Below are 15,712 nucleotides of genomic sequence, written 5' to 3'. Positions count from 1 at the left end.
TTGTCACATATATTTGTGGCTTGGAGAGACAAATGGAAAAGTGATCATTATTCTTAAAAGCCTGTTTAAAATAGCTATATATATTTGTGTGGGACAGGGATTATATAGAAACTCTCTGGATTTTACACATAATTTTGCTGTGAATCAAAAAAAAAACCACTCTAAAAAAATCAATTCAAAAAATAAATTCTAAACGAATTGGGCCTCCCTGGTGGCGTAGGCATTTGGGCACAGCACTGTGAAGCTGTCTGCAGCCTCTGCAGTGCCGATTTGATCCCCGCCGGCTGTGGAGCAACTGTGGGCAGCAGACTTCTCCTGTCTCGCCCACTGCTTCTCTCAGCAGTGTATTTCAGTCTGCCTGTTCTGTTCCCCATTCTGTTTCTGGTGAATCCTCTCCCCCTCCTGCACATCTGGCCTGTACCCTGGTTCTTGTATAAATAAATAAATCTTAAAAAAAAATAAAACCTCACAACAAATGCCTTCTTTAAACAAACAAACAAATAAATAAATAAATGGATTAAAGACTTAGCTATAATACCTGTAATAATAAAAACCTGTAGCTATAATACAGGTATTAGCTATAATACCTGTAATAATAAAAACCTAAACACATTGGTAATATCTTCATAATATCAATGATATTTATGTTTTTGGGAGCTCATACCCTATGGCAAGGAAAACAAACTATTGGGATTACTTTAAATAAAAGCTGTCACACAGTCAAAGAGATAAAAATAGATTAAAAATACATCTGCTGAATGGAAAATATTCACACATTACATAACTGACAAAGGCTAGTATTCAAAATATATAAAAATATATTCAATTTAACAATAAAAAAAAAAAAACAACTCACATCTGAACAGATATTTCATCAATGAGTATATCCAGGCCAACAGATTAATGAAAAATGTTCGTAATTGCTTTAGAAGGGAGATGCATGTCAAAATCACATCTCACACCTGAGAATGACACATACTAAAAAAGACTCATAACAAGCAGTGCTGGCAAAGATATGGAGAACAAACAACATTATTATAATGTTGGAGTGAATGTAAACTGGTGTAGCCATTTTGGAAAGTGATCTGGATTTATCTTAACAAACCAAAATTTGAAGTATCATATGACCCAGCAAACCCACTCTTAGGCATCTATCCAAAGAACATGAAACCATCAATTCAAAACATTACATGCTCTGCTCTCATTGCAACATTAGTTACAATAGGTAGGACATGGAAACAATGTAAGTTTACTGATAGAGGACTGGATAGAGGAAGTTTACTGATACAGGACTGGATGAAGAAGTATATCCACACAATGGAAAACGATTAGTCATAAGAGAGATGAAATGATGCCATTTACATAAAAATGGAAAAGTGAGGGAAATTATGTATAGTAAAGCAACTCAGAATGACACGGACATAAATATGGGACACTGACATAGCATCCTATTCAATAAGCAAATACTTACAAAAACTAGCTGGCACTAATAAATGAAATGAAAGGTTCTAAGATTAAGAACAAGGGGTGGGGAGTGTCAAAGGAGGGTAAGGGATGATGTTGGGGAAAATAGAAGCTGAAACTCCTAAATAAAAGAGCTACCACTTCTGAGACAGTGGAGCTCTGTAGATTTCAAGGTGTTGGAGGAGAGGACAAGGAGCAGCAGGAATGCAGTACGATGGTGTCTCTCAAATAGAGATGCCTAGGATCTGTAATATATAATGTGTCAACATGATAAAATAACCCCCCAGCAGGATGAGTGAGAACTAATGAAAACGCTAAGAAATATAGGAACAACAGATATATAAGATGCAACCACCACCTACAGGACCTAGGGAACCCAGATGCTCAGGCCCAGTTGACTGAGATCTAAACTTCATTAGAGCATGGCTGTGGTTCACTGAATGGCAGAGAAGTCACTGTGGAGCCATGCTTATGGCACATGCTGAAAGTAGGTCCTTGGATAGTTATCTGAATTCTTCTAGGGTTCTGGGGGCAGCTGTTTATGAGAAGGTGTCTTGCAGAATCATTTTGCCACAACATTGCTCTTCGAGCATACCAGGGAGTGCCACTGATACTCCATTTTGGTGATATATGAATCTCCTGCTGACAATCAACCTGTCTCTAAATTATTGTCACTATAATCATAGAGCATTTTGAGGTTAATCATTCTAATTTTTAAGATCTATGTAGAAATATATAAAGCTAAAAGATTGTCATGAAAAGGTAAGTTCCTGTCTCAGGAAAAATTTATGACAAAGGGCTTTTTAAAAAAAAATGACTTTTTCCTGCAAGACTGCTCTTCTGACACATATTCCTATTTCCATTTTGTTGACTAGCATTCTTGTTTAAATTTTATTAAATTTTTTCTGAAATCATAAACTCAAGATGCTTATTCCTTATCAATCATCATTTATCAAATAATATTAGAAAACATTTTCAGGACTTGGTTTCCTAAACAGCATGTTAAGAAAGGCTTAATGTTTAATGAATGAATCTATTTGAGATTCATTTTTTATTTTTAATGATTTACTCTTCTAATTTTCTAGATAGAAGTTATATTAATGTTACTACCACAAGGAAAATTCGAAGACAAATTGATGTTCAGAATGAAAATGTAAAGCACTAAGTGTTCAGCAGCATTTAGCCTACAATTTCAAATTTTAAGTAGCTTTTCATATCTTATTTAACCATATGACATGTATTCAAGTTGGATAAATGTGGCAGATGCTACATTTATACTTATTGCAAAGTTACCCAGGAGCAATTTATAATTCAACAGTCTTAATTAAGTTAGTAACTTTTAATTTTTGTATGATTTAGCTATGGTTCCTCTTCCTAAGTGTCATGATCTTCTGTATGATTGAAGCTCAGCCTATATTTACCCGTGGAATTAGTCGGCCATTTAATCAAAATATAAACTGTTGGTCCTGATCTTTCATGAATTGTTTCAGTGCCTGTAAATAATGCTGTTTCATCTTTTCCCTTTTCTAATTATATAAATTCAAGGCACTTAGGCTGAAATTAAATTAAAGGAGACATTTTTAAATTGATATAAATTGACTAGTCATTTATATGTGCAAATTGGCTAGCTATACTTTTAACATTCGTTTATTTCTGTATTTAGCCTAGAATGTAGACACAGATGTAGTATTGTTTGTCCCAAATGCTTTAAAAAGTTGAATTATATTGGAGCAGTAGCTAGCTAACTTGAAGGAGAAAATGCAACTGACGTTGATTGACATAATTCCTATTTTGAAAATAAACAGCCAGCCTATTTAACAAAATTCTGAAAGGAAATACTGTTTAAATCTCACATTTTTGGCAAGGTTATTCAATTTTATCATTGTAAACATCCCTTAAAAGTGTTCTCTTAAAAATGAAGAAACAAGTATTATAAAACATGGTAGTACCACTAGTGGTTAAAATTATAGCGACCAAATTTTGGCTATGAACTATATTAAAGCTTTGCTCAGAAATATTTTTAAACAAAATGACCTCTCATGAGGTAAGATGAGGGTGAGGGTATACAGCTTTTTAGAGCACACACATTCACAAATCATTTTTAATAGGAAAAAAGCTGTATATATGAATTATAAATTTAAAAAATCGAATCATTAAAAGGCTGTACATGGGTTTCTACAAGCTTCAGAATTAATTCTCTGTACACTTGAAAGCTTCAGAATTAATTCTCTGTACACTTGAAAGCAATAATATTGAATTTCTTGACTATTTTTTAAACTTCTGCTACTGCCTTCCAATATTTGTTTGAAATAGTGGGATCTTGCAATGTACTCCTGCTATTTACAAACATCAAAAAGCACTTATGATTACAATTTTACATTATATATTATGGACATTTATTATCTACTAAACACTTTATGCTGTACATTTGCAGCATTCAAGCTAATTTTTTGTAGGAGGCAGTGAATAAAAATTTTCAATTCAATATTTTTTGATTTATAAATATGACTTTTCTACTCTCCTATTAATAATTTTCTATATTTTAAAAATCATATAATCTCTTTGACTTGCAGTTTCATCATATAAAAGTTCTGGAATACTTACAGTCAAAATGACAGACGGAACTGATCTAAAACACGCTCCTTCTTTACAAATACATAGAGTTATAGAAAAATTATTCAAGTTCCATAGCTGTGTAAAATTACATTGCTGAGTTTAAAAACAAGAAAGTTAAAGAAAAATACCGGATGGTCTCACTCATAGCAGGAATCTAGAAAACTTAAATAAGGGACCAGGAAAATGAATAACTATAAGAAAGTGAAAATCAAAATCAACAAAAAACTATGAACCAGAGACACTTTTAGGGGGCGGGGGCGGGAGGGGAGGGATTGGGGTCAGAATGGGGGGCTGCAATTGTATGGGGAATATAACAATAAAATTTATAAAAAAAAAAAAAAATAAAAAAAAAAAAAAAAAAAAAAAAAAGAATGGAAAAGTTGGAATGGGAAACTTTCCTGGAGATACATTTTGCCATTGTAGTCTCAACATTTTGCCATTGTAGTTTTTGTTCTATTTTTAAAGGCTAAATATGAATGTCTGGTCATATGTAGTTGAAATGATTTATTTATTTTTTTTTGTGGGACTCTCGCTGGTGGCCGGGGAACGAACAGGTGCTGCAGGCTGTAGGCAGCCTTGCAGCCCAGCGCTCAACCGCTGCGCCACCAGGGGAGACCCAAAATAAAAGGAGCCTTTTAAATAAAAGTCTTAACTAGAAAAAAAAAACAAGAAAGTTAAATCTCCAGGTGCTAGAAACTAATCAGGAACAAGCAATGATAGTGGTAGCTGGAGCTGCTTGACTCACAAGGGTAAATGTTTCAAAGTTGGGGGTTTCATGACAACACAGCAGGAGTCAAATTGCAAACCATGTATAGGAGAGGCTAGTCCTCAGAATTTTACATAAAAGTAGTGAATACTATATTCCTCCACAAAATTGTGGAATGACAAAATGATCCCTAAGAAAATGTCTGTTTACTAAAAGGCACAAGCATTATTTTAAAAAAAGACAACTGAATTTCCACAAAGACTTGCTCTTCCACTCAAAAAGAGGAAACCATTATTGGACTTGACCTCTTGACAAAAATAACTAAAAAAACAGGAAAAATATGTGAATTTTTCCCCAGATATTGGTTAATAGGCAGCATAAGACTATAATTCTGAGGAGTGACCTCAACTTTCTGCCTAGAGGAAATTTCTAAATTGTAGTAGGAGGAGACTAACAATGATTTCTTAGTGGCTTGAACAGACCAAGAACAGGGATTAAGAAGCCAAATTGGCTAGATTCTGCTGAGCAGAATTCCAGAGAGAAGGTTGTTATGCATAGCAAGTACTGTAGAATATGTATAGGGTCTAATTAAGTGGTCCCTAGAACACAAATCATCTATGCATGTAAAGTTGGAATTCTATTAGGCAAGGTAAAGAAAAGTTGCCAGGGAAAGTAAAATTAATAGAAAACTAGAAAATGAATGACTCTTAGGACTTAAATGGAATAATTGTTTGAAATTCTTCCAGCCAGAATACAGAGATTTCATTGAGTACATGGAACATTCAATAGAAATCCCAGAGGGTTATGTGGGGTAGTGGGTGCTTGAATAGTCTCACAGTAAAGGTGATTCTAGACCCACTCTAAAAAAGTTTTTGAAAACCCCAAAATTATTATGCTGACCTGCAAGTAATTTAAATGCCTGCAAAAATGAAGTCCAGAATTTTTTAAAGTAAAACAAATTCCTTATTTAACAATATAAAATTTATACTGCCTGGCATTTAGAATTACTAGGAGTCAAAGAAAACAGGAAAACATGATTCTTAGTGGAGAAAAACTTATATTAATAAAAACAGATGCAGAAATAAAAATTTATTGGTATGGAATTAGCATACAAGACTTTAATTGTACACTCATGCTAGTATTAAATATATTGAATGACTTGAAGAAAAACATGAACATTATGAGAGAAAGGAACTTAGAAGCAAATGGACCTTCTAGAAATCAATCTTTCATAGCATGGAATAGCCTACAAATAAGACATAGCAAAAGTAGAGATTGAATGTGAACATTCTAAATGAAACTCAGAGGAAAAAACACACTAAAAATAAAAATGAGCAGTATCAGAATCTATGGAAAAACAGCCTACCATGTACACCTGTGTGTGTACACAGCTGAGCACATGTCCATAGGTGTGTCATTGGTATCTTAGATGGAGATGAGGAACAGAAAAATACATAGAAGAGTGCCCAAACAATTTCCAAAATGGGTAAAAACTATACATCAACTAAGAAGCTCAAAATATCCAAGCAGGATGAACACAAAGAAAACCCACTAAGTCATATTATAAATTGTTGAAAACCTGTGATAAAGAAAACATATTAATGGCAACCGTGGGAAAAACAAAAGCTATATTATACATAGAGGAATTAAGAATAACTGCAGGGCCTCCCTGATGGTGTAGAGGTTAAAGACACAGTGCTATCAAGCTATCACTAGCCACTGCATCAGGAGTTCGATCCTTGGCCCTCCAGGGAGCAACCCCCGTGGCACAGACCTCTTCAGTCTGGCCCACTGCTCCCCTCAGCAGTGTATTTCAGTAGATCTACCTGTTCTGTTCCCCACTCTGTCTCTGGTGAATCCTCCCCCCCCAAACACACCTCTGATCTATACCCCAGTTATTGTATGCATGCATGCAAAAATTTTGTTTTTTAAAAAAGAGCAACTGCATCATTCTCATCAGAAACCAAGTCAAAATACACTGTAATGACATAAAGTGCTAACAAGGAAGGAATAGAATCAAGGAAGGAATAAAAATCTATATTTTCTATAGAAAATGTTATAGATTTGTTATTTGTGTAAGCCCACATTCAGTTTTAACACCTAATGTCCAAGATGGTATTAGGAGGTGGAACTTCTGAGATATGATTAGATCATGGGAATGGAGTTCTTATAAAAGAGCCCCAGAGAGATCCTTCATCTCTTGTACCTTGTGCAGACAATAAAAAGTTGGCAGTCCCCTACCTTACTGGCATTCTGCTCTTGGATTTACAGTCTTCAAAACTATGAGAAAAAAAATAATCTGCTGTTTATAAGCCATTCAGTTGTTATATTTTGTTAAAGCAGTCCAAACAAAGACATCCAAGGAAGACATTTTTTCACAAATGAAGACGAAATTTACACTTTTTAGACAGAAACACAGCTTAGAAATTGATTGCTAGCAGAGCTTCACTGTAAGAAATAAGATATTCTAATAAAAGTTCTTCAGGCAAAGAATATTACATGAAATTTAATACTGGAGCTACACAAAGAATGATAAGTACTGGGAACAGAAAATGGAATATAAAATATAAATTTTATTTTTCAAACTTCAAAAAATTTTAGCTACCTTAAGCATAATAAGGAGTATGTTGTACACATTTTGCAACATTTGTAGAAAGTGTATAGAAGTAAACAATAAAATGAAGATGATAGCACAAAGAATAAAGGTGAAATGAAAGTACATTAAGATTCTTATGTATGAAGTTGTATAATATTATCTGAATATATCCCATGCCAAATTAAAGATGCACATTGACAGCATTAGATAAAACACTAAAAATTATAGAAGTGGCCCTAATAAACCATTTGTGAAAATAGAATAGTAATAAAACTAGTTTTTTTTTTTTTTTTTTTATAAATTTTATTGTTATATTCCCCATACAATTGCCGCCCCCCATTCTGACCCCAATCCCTCCCCTCCCGCCCCCGCCCCCCTAAAAGTGTCTCTGGTTCATAGTTTTTTGTTGATTTTGATTTTCACTTTCTTATAGTTTTTCATTTTCCTGGTCCATTATTTAAGTTTTCTAGATTCCTGCTATGAGTGAGACCATCCGGTATTTTTCTTTTTCTTTTTGGCTTATTTCGCTGAGCATGATCCCTTCCAGCGCCATCCATGTTGCAGCAAATTGCATGTGTTTATCTTTTTTGAATGCTGAGTAATATTCCATGGTATATATGTACCACATCTTCTTGATCCAGTCATCTATTTTTGGGCATTTGGGTTGTTTCCAAAGCTTAGCTATTGTAAACAGTGCTGCTATAAACATAGTTATTAATCATGCCTTTGTGCAATTTTTTTTCTGATGCTCTGAAAATTATGTCAAGAAGAAAGTCTAAATTCAAAATTGAGAAAATTGAATTAGGATCAGTACCTTTGGTAGGAAATAGCATTTAGCAACAATTTTTAGTTTGCATTTTATTCAGTTCACTACTTTTTTATGATCAATAACTGCTTCCTAGTACTGAATTTATATCTCCTATACAATACTGATATATTTTCCACTCCCCTTTCTTCATATTATTCATATTATTCTGAAAATCTAAGAGGAACACAAGCCAAAGCAGAATTATGTATGAACAACAAAACCCAAAATAAAATGAAAGAAATTACTTCAGTCAATTTTTAAGGACATACATTTATTTACAAGATTTAAAATCTAAAACTTTAGCATTCTCTAAGGTTTTGACACTATTTTTATGACACTAAAGCAAAATGGAATATACTCCTTATACATAACAAACCATCCTTCAACAAAAAATACTTTTCCAACTTCTCCTTTTAAAAATACTGACTATACTAATTTGTATCTGACTCATTGCTTACACTTTGAATTTAGGAAGTTGCATTCCTTTTGAAATAGTAGGAAAAGGTCAAGCTTGATCCTTGGGGGATTTTGATGTCAGTTGGATTAAATGTCCTAAAGTTCAGGTTTTCATATTAAAGCTACCCAAAGAGTAGGAAAAAGATCTGAATGAAAAAGTGTTAATAAGGTTAAAAAGCCACAGGTTACTAAAACCTTTGCTATCTGTTGAAAATAAATTATTTTTAAAATGACTTTTAATTTTCAATAGGCACTCATTATAATTGTGATATTTATTTCATTTTTTCCCCCTGAGAAACTGATTTTTAAAACCTGTGCCTATCTCATATTTAATGGTGCTCAATAAATACTTTGGTAAAGATGTGAGATTATTTTTAATAAGGGATGGAAAGTTTTAGCAAACTCAACTTTATACAAAAGATAGCCTTATATTTGTCCCCAAATTTATTTTAGCAACATCTCTTAATCATTCATAAAATATTGACTAATACTGTCTTCTGTGTCTGCCTGACCAGAAATTTCCTCTATTAAATAATTTAACTTCAGGCCTCCCTGGTAATGCAAGGGGTTAAGACAAAACCAATGAGGCTATCCACAGCCACTGCAGCATGACTTAGATCCCTGGCCAGGGGGCTACCCCTACGGCACAGCAGAACTCTCCTGACTTGCCCACTGTTCCCCTCTGCAATGTATTTCAGTAGATGTTCCTGTTCTTGCTCCCCACTCTCCCTGGTGAATCCTCTCACCCACCCCACACCTCTGGCCTGTACCCCAGTTCTTGTATGCATAAATAAATAAATCTTTAAAAAAATAATTTAACTTCTAATTACTATGTAAGTTTGAGAAAACAACTTCTGATTTATTAACATCGGTTATTACAAACTATTTTCATTCCTCTGAGAAAATCTTCCTCTTTTTATTCTGTTCTTGTGATGACTACTTAGGGATAGTGGGAGACTTATTCCTCAGTTCTACTTACAAGTCTGAGAGAATTTTCCAATTGTTTATTATGTTTCATTCAACTGTCCAGGAGAAATATCCCTCTTTGCTACACTTACACAGTACAGGAATGTTTTCCTGTAGATCTTTGTCATGGATTTATCTGTATCCATTGCTGCAAAGATTTGGTGTCATAAGTTTCAAGAAGGGAAAATGAAACTTTCCCCCTTATATCATTAATGAAAATTTTCAGTCTGAAACAAAGCACAACCAAAATTATTTTAGCTCATTTTAGAAAAGTCATTAGTATGTTGCCCTGCGTAATACTGTGTTAATTATTAGTCAAGGGATCAGACTGGATATTAAAGTTTATTGAGGAGGCCGGAGAAATTAGTGCTAAGTTTTGTCACAGTGCCACATCTAAAATAAGACTTAAAGCAGATTACTGGGACTTCTTCACAGAGTTTCAGTAACAAGTGAGTTAATTTATCATGTAAGAGCTAAACTGTGATAGTTTGAACTGAACTGGCTGATATTGCATGAGATGTCTGAAGATTAACAAAAACAAACTATGCAATTAATAGAATTTCAATATGTTTGCTCACTTTCTTTGGGTAATTTTCCTAGAAGAAAAATTTTCTTTAGAAAGTTAAAAAAACTTTAAAATCAATTTTAGTTTATTTTTAACAAGAATGATTTTTTTAAAAAGTCTTCTTTCACTAATTTAAACTTTCTGTACCTTTTTCCTCCAACATGCTGAACGAGTCATAGTTAAAGACTTCATATCTAACTAAATTTGTTATTCTCCAAGAAACCTTTCTTTTTTCTTTTTCTTTCTTTCTTTTTTTTTTTTTTAAGATTTATTTATGTATTTATACAAGCACTGGGTACAGTCAGAAGCTCAGGAGGGTGAGAGAATTCACCAGAGCCAGAGCGGGGAACAGAACAGGCAGACTGACTGAAATACACTGCTGAGGGGAGCAGCAGGAGCGACAGGAAAGGTCTGTCATGCCATTCAGGACCCTTGCCAGCGGCTAGGGATTGAACCGGTGCTGAAGAGGCTGTGGGCAGCTTCACAGCCCAGGCTCAACCGCTGTGCCACCAGGGGAGGCCCAAGAAACCTTTCTTTGAAGAGTTAAGGGTTTGGCATTGCATTTTAGCAATATAAAATTGCTATTTCAAATTGAATACAATTGTTTAGTTTATATTTTTATATATGTAAAATACACTTAGTTAAATGAGACTATGTTGTTATTCAAGCATCAGTTTTTCTTCTTCTTCACAAAGTTATACCACACTTATAAACAGATATTGTTCATTTGTGTGTTTTTCAATGTGATACAGTATTCTTCACTGAGTCAAGAAGAGTTAGGTAAGAATTCAAAGATGTTAGAGGGGGGCGGAAAAACATGGCGGCGAGGAGATGCTGCGAGTAAGATCTCCCATTAAAAAAAAGTTAATAGGGAGGAAAAGCGGCAGGTCCCAGTGAGAACTGGGACATGGAAGATAAACGGGTGACTCCAGCAAACTACCCGAAGAAGAAAGTTGCCATGAAAGAGGACTAGAAGGGAGGAAAGCGCAGAACCCTGCTACCCTCCCCCACCCACAAAGTCAGCACTCTCCGACCAACAGAGAGGAGGAAAAAAACAAACTAAAACAACCAACAAGAACAAACTATGCATCAAGCGGGACTGTGAGTGGAAAGGAACTATTGCAGCCACCACACCCCGTGAACTGGAGCTGTGGAGAACACTGCAGGATTCACCATGGCGGTGAGCGAACAGCTCCGGGTGCCATTAGAGAACAACAGAGACTCTGGAGACCTGCACACAGCCCCAGGCCGGCCGGTAAGCTTGCGCTGAAAAGCTGTGTGCTTCAAAAGCAAACGTGGATCGCGGCTGCCCAGGTAACTGCGCCTGCGACCTACACTTGTGGGGAGATGCGCGGGGGCTCTCACTGAGGTGAAAGTCCCTCACTGAGTAATCAGAAACCAGGAGCCCAGAAACAGGAGCGGGGTGCAAAAGGCGCCATTCCTGCGGCCACTGAACTGGGCTACAGCCCTTGTCCTGGACCTGAGGGCTTTGGAACTGAGACCCGGGGCACGAAATTTGGGGTGTGGGTCCTCCACATTGGTGGGGCACAAGGCAGACACAGCACCCCTGCTGCACCTCCCCCTGCAGTGACCTTTAGGGCTAACCGTCCCTAGGTCCGGCAGGGCAACCAGCGCGCAGGGGGAGAACAGCATAACCCTACATACCTGCTGCACCTCCCCCTGCAGTGACCTTTAGGAATGGCTTTCGCCAAGGTCCCTAGGTCCTGCTGGGCAAAAAGCACTCAGGGGGAGAACAGCATAACACCCTGAAGCAGAGGAAGTACAGGGGAAGTTCCCTGAAAAGACAGAAGCTTATCAAAAGATAAGGACCACCAGGAACCACTACAAGAATGCTAAAAATCTTATCCCATCTTTTTAGAACTACAAACTTTAATCCCTTACTTGTCTTTCTAAACTTCCTTCTTTCTTCTATAAAAGTCATTGCTTGTTATGTAGATCACCTCCCTGATGGTGATAGGCTGAGCCCATGAGCAAGCTGATTTCATTGATATTCATTGTCCCTGTGCTTTTGGAAAACATATATATATTGGTCACAAACTCAAAATAAATTACACTCAGATTTTCACTCTTGAAGTGTGTCTGTTTGTCATTTCTTTCACCAATGCCCTGACCACCCTGCACGCTTCTCTCAACACTGAGGTGGCCTCATCGTCTACTGCTGTGCTGGTCCGCGGCACACCCCAAAGTCATTGAGGTTTTCCCTACCATTCCCACTCTGTTCCCTGTCCCACGGGGTGAAAAAAACAGCTCCTCAAGAACAATAGGAGAGATCTCTGGCGCCAACTAGCGACCAGAAAAAAAGTCACTAACACCTCAGAGAACAGGGACCTTTCTTCAGAAAAGACTGCTTGAAACCGCGAGAAGGCTCCTGGAGGAGCCCGTGGCCAGCTGGGAAGTTAGCCCACCCCAGGCCCCTTCAGACCAGCAGTCTGAGCCCACAGGGGGAGCAGGCACCCATGGCCGGGGCAGACCGGGTGCACAGAAGAGTGTGCCTGAGACCGGACGCTCAGGGAGTGCGTCCTGCATCACCATTTTAGAACAGGGACATTTCTTCAGTAAAGACTGCCTGCAGAAAGCTCCCTCAGGAGCCAGAGGTGAGCGGGGAAGCTCGGCCACGCCAGGCCCCTTCTGGACTGCAGGCCAAACCCAGAGGGAGAGCGGGAACCCACTGCCGGGGCAGACCAAGCGCACAGGGGAGTGTGTCCCCACATCGGCATTTTAGAACAGGGGACTTCAGTAAAGACTGCTTGAAACTGACAGATGGCTCCTGGAGGAGCCAGAGGGGAGCAGAGAAGCTCACCCAAGATGCCGACCAGTCCCAGCAACACAGTGTCCCAATGCATACGACAAATTAGAAAACAGACAGTAGGGAGTAGAAGAACCACACACAACCTAACAACTTCTCAGGAAAAAAGCACACCACAAAAAGAAAACTACCCCCCAGATTGCAATGACAGTAACTTGGAAGAACTTCTGAGCCTTCCAGAAAGAGAATTCAAAATTGCCGTGATTAAAAAAAATGACAGAATTCATAAAGGAAAACAATGACCAGAAGAAGGAAATTGAGTCCCTAAAGAGGGAAGCAAAAGAAATGCAGGAGATCAAAGAATTAATGGAGGAACTAAAGAACTCCAGGAAAAGCAATGAAATCAGAACAGATGAAATGGAAGTACTTATTCGTACTTAAGTACTCTTGAAGACACAGAAATAAAAAGAACCAAAACAGAAAAGGAAGAGAAGTATGAAGCAAAAAGAATGAAGAAAGACTTTGGGAACTATCTGACTCCATGAGGAAAGGAAATATAATAGTTATAGGAATACCAGAAGGAGAGGAGAGAGATGTAGGAACAGAGAAAATATTCCAGGAGATAATTGAAGAGAACTTCCCAAATGTGAAGAAGGAGCTGAAAATTGATATACAACAAGCAAGAAGAACACCAAACTTCCGCGACAAAAGGAAAAATACAGTAAGACACATAATAGTAAAGCTCCCAAGAATCCAGGACAAGGAAAAAATAATGAAGCTGACAAGAGGGAAGAAACAGATAACATTCAAAGGAAAACCAATCAGGCTGACATCAGACTTCTCTGAAGAAACACTATGGGCAAGGAGAGAGTGGAGGGACATAGTCAACAGACTCCAAGAAAACAGATGCCAACCAAGAATACTCTATCCCGCAAAGCTCTCCTTCCTCTATGAAGAAAGAATAAGGACCTTCCCAGACAAACAGAAACTCTGGAATTTCATTATGACTAAACCCCCACTCCAAAAAATACTACAAGGAATCCTAAAGCCAGAACCTCAGAGGGACGAATAACAATGAAAGAAAACCAAAAAAAAAGTTATTAAAAGAATAAATAAATAAAATCAAAGGAAAGACAAACAAAATGGCAAATACAGATGCTAACATATCAATATTAACTCTAAATGTAAATGGACTAAACTCTTCAATAAAAAGACACAGAGTTGCAGCCTGGATTAAGAAACAAAACCCAACCTTTTGCTGTCTCCAGGAAACACATTTAGCTACAAAAGATAAAAATAGACTCAAAGTTAAAGGTTGGAAAACAATCCTACAAGCAAATGGACCAAAAAAGAAAGCAGGAACTGCTATACTTATATCAGATAAAACAGATTTCAAACACAAAAAAATAAAAAGAGACCCCAATGGTCACTACATTATGATCAAGGGGACAATAATTCAAGAAGAAATAACACTCATTAACATATACTCACCAAACGAAGGAGCACCAAAATATATCAGACAACTGTTGTCCTCTCTGAAAACAGACATCAGAGAAAACACATACGTAGTAGGAGACTTCCACACACCACTATCAACAATGGATAGATCAACAAGACAAAAAATAAGAAACTAAAGCTCTAAATAAGGACCTAGAGCATTTGGACTTAACAGACATCTATAGAACACTAAACCCCAAAAAAACGGAGTACACATTTTTATCAAGCGCACAAAGATCATTCTCCAGGATTGATCACATACTGGGGCACAAGACAAACATCAACAGATACACCAAGATTGAAATCATACCAACCATCTTTTCTGACCATGAAGGCATCAAACTAGAAATAAACCATAAAAAGAAGGCAAGGAACTTTCCTACCTCATGGAGATTAAAAACCACACTACTGGAAGACCACTGGACTAATGAGGAGATCAAAGAAGAAATTAAAAAATTCTTTGAATTGAATGACAAGGAGGACACCAATATCCTAAATGTATGGGATGCAGCAAAAGCAGTAATAAGAGGAAAATATATAGCAATAGAAGTTCACATCAAGAAACAAGAAAGAACTCAAAGAAACAACGTAATCTCGAAGCTCAAAGATCTAGAAAAAGAACAACAAAAAAACCCCAAAACCAGTAGAAGAAAAGAAATAATAAAAACCAAAGCAGAAATAAATGAACTTGAAACTAAAAAAAAATCCAAAAGATCAATGAAACCAAGAGCTGGTTCTTTGAAAAAAATCAATAAAATAGACAAACCCTAGCCAGGCTCACAAAGGAAAAAAGGGAGAAAGCACAAATAAACAGGATCATAAATGAAAGAGGAGAAATCACAACGGACACAGCAGAAATAAAAAGAATAATCAGTAACTACTATGAACAGTTATATGGAAAGAAGTTCAACAATCTAGAGGAGATGGACAAATTCCTACAACTCTACAATCATCCAAAGCTAGATAAAGAAGAAGTAGAACACCTAAACAGACCAATTACAATTAGCAAAATTGAAATGGTAATCAAAAACCTCCCCAAAAACAAAAGCCCAGGACCTGATGGATTTACAAATGAATTCTACCAAACATTCAGAGACGAATTAGTGCCTATCCTTCACAAACTCTTCCAAAAAATTGACAAGGAAGGGACAATACCAAACACGTTGTATGAAGCCAACATTACACTAACACCAAAACCGAACAAGGACAACACAAAAAAGGAAAAATACAGGCCAATCTCCCTAATGAACACTGATGCAAAAATCCTCAAT

General features: G+C 36.7%; 1 protein-coding gene across 2 annotated transcripts in view; it reads right to left on the bottom strand.

The window, feature by feature from the left end:
* The window catches only part of RASA1 (RAS p21 protein activator 1), a 371,951-nt gene that overhangs the window by 232,266 nt on the left and 123,973 nt on the right, over window positions 1-15,712 (bottom strand). For both annotated transcript variants that reach the window (XM_054688108.1, XM_054688107.1), the window contains exon 3: window positions 7,028-7,066. In XM_054688108.1, coding sequence (XP_054544083.1) covers window positions 7,028-7,066 — 39 coding nt within the window. The remainder of the gene's footprint in view (window positions 1-7,027; window positions 7,067-15,712) is intronic.

Source organism: Talpa occidentalis, unplaced genomic scaffold, assembly GCF_014898055.3.
Source record: "Talpa occidentalis isolate TD23 unplaced genomic scaffold, MPIMG_talOcc4v2.1 talOcc4.6, whole genome shotgun sequence".
In the NCBI taxonomy this organism is placed as follows: Eukaryota; Metazoa; Chordata; class Mammalia; order Eulipotyphla; family Talpidae; genus Talpa; species Talpa occidentalis.
Note: the sequence above shows the minus strand (reverse complement) of the source record. Positions and strands in the feature narration are given on the sequence as shown.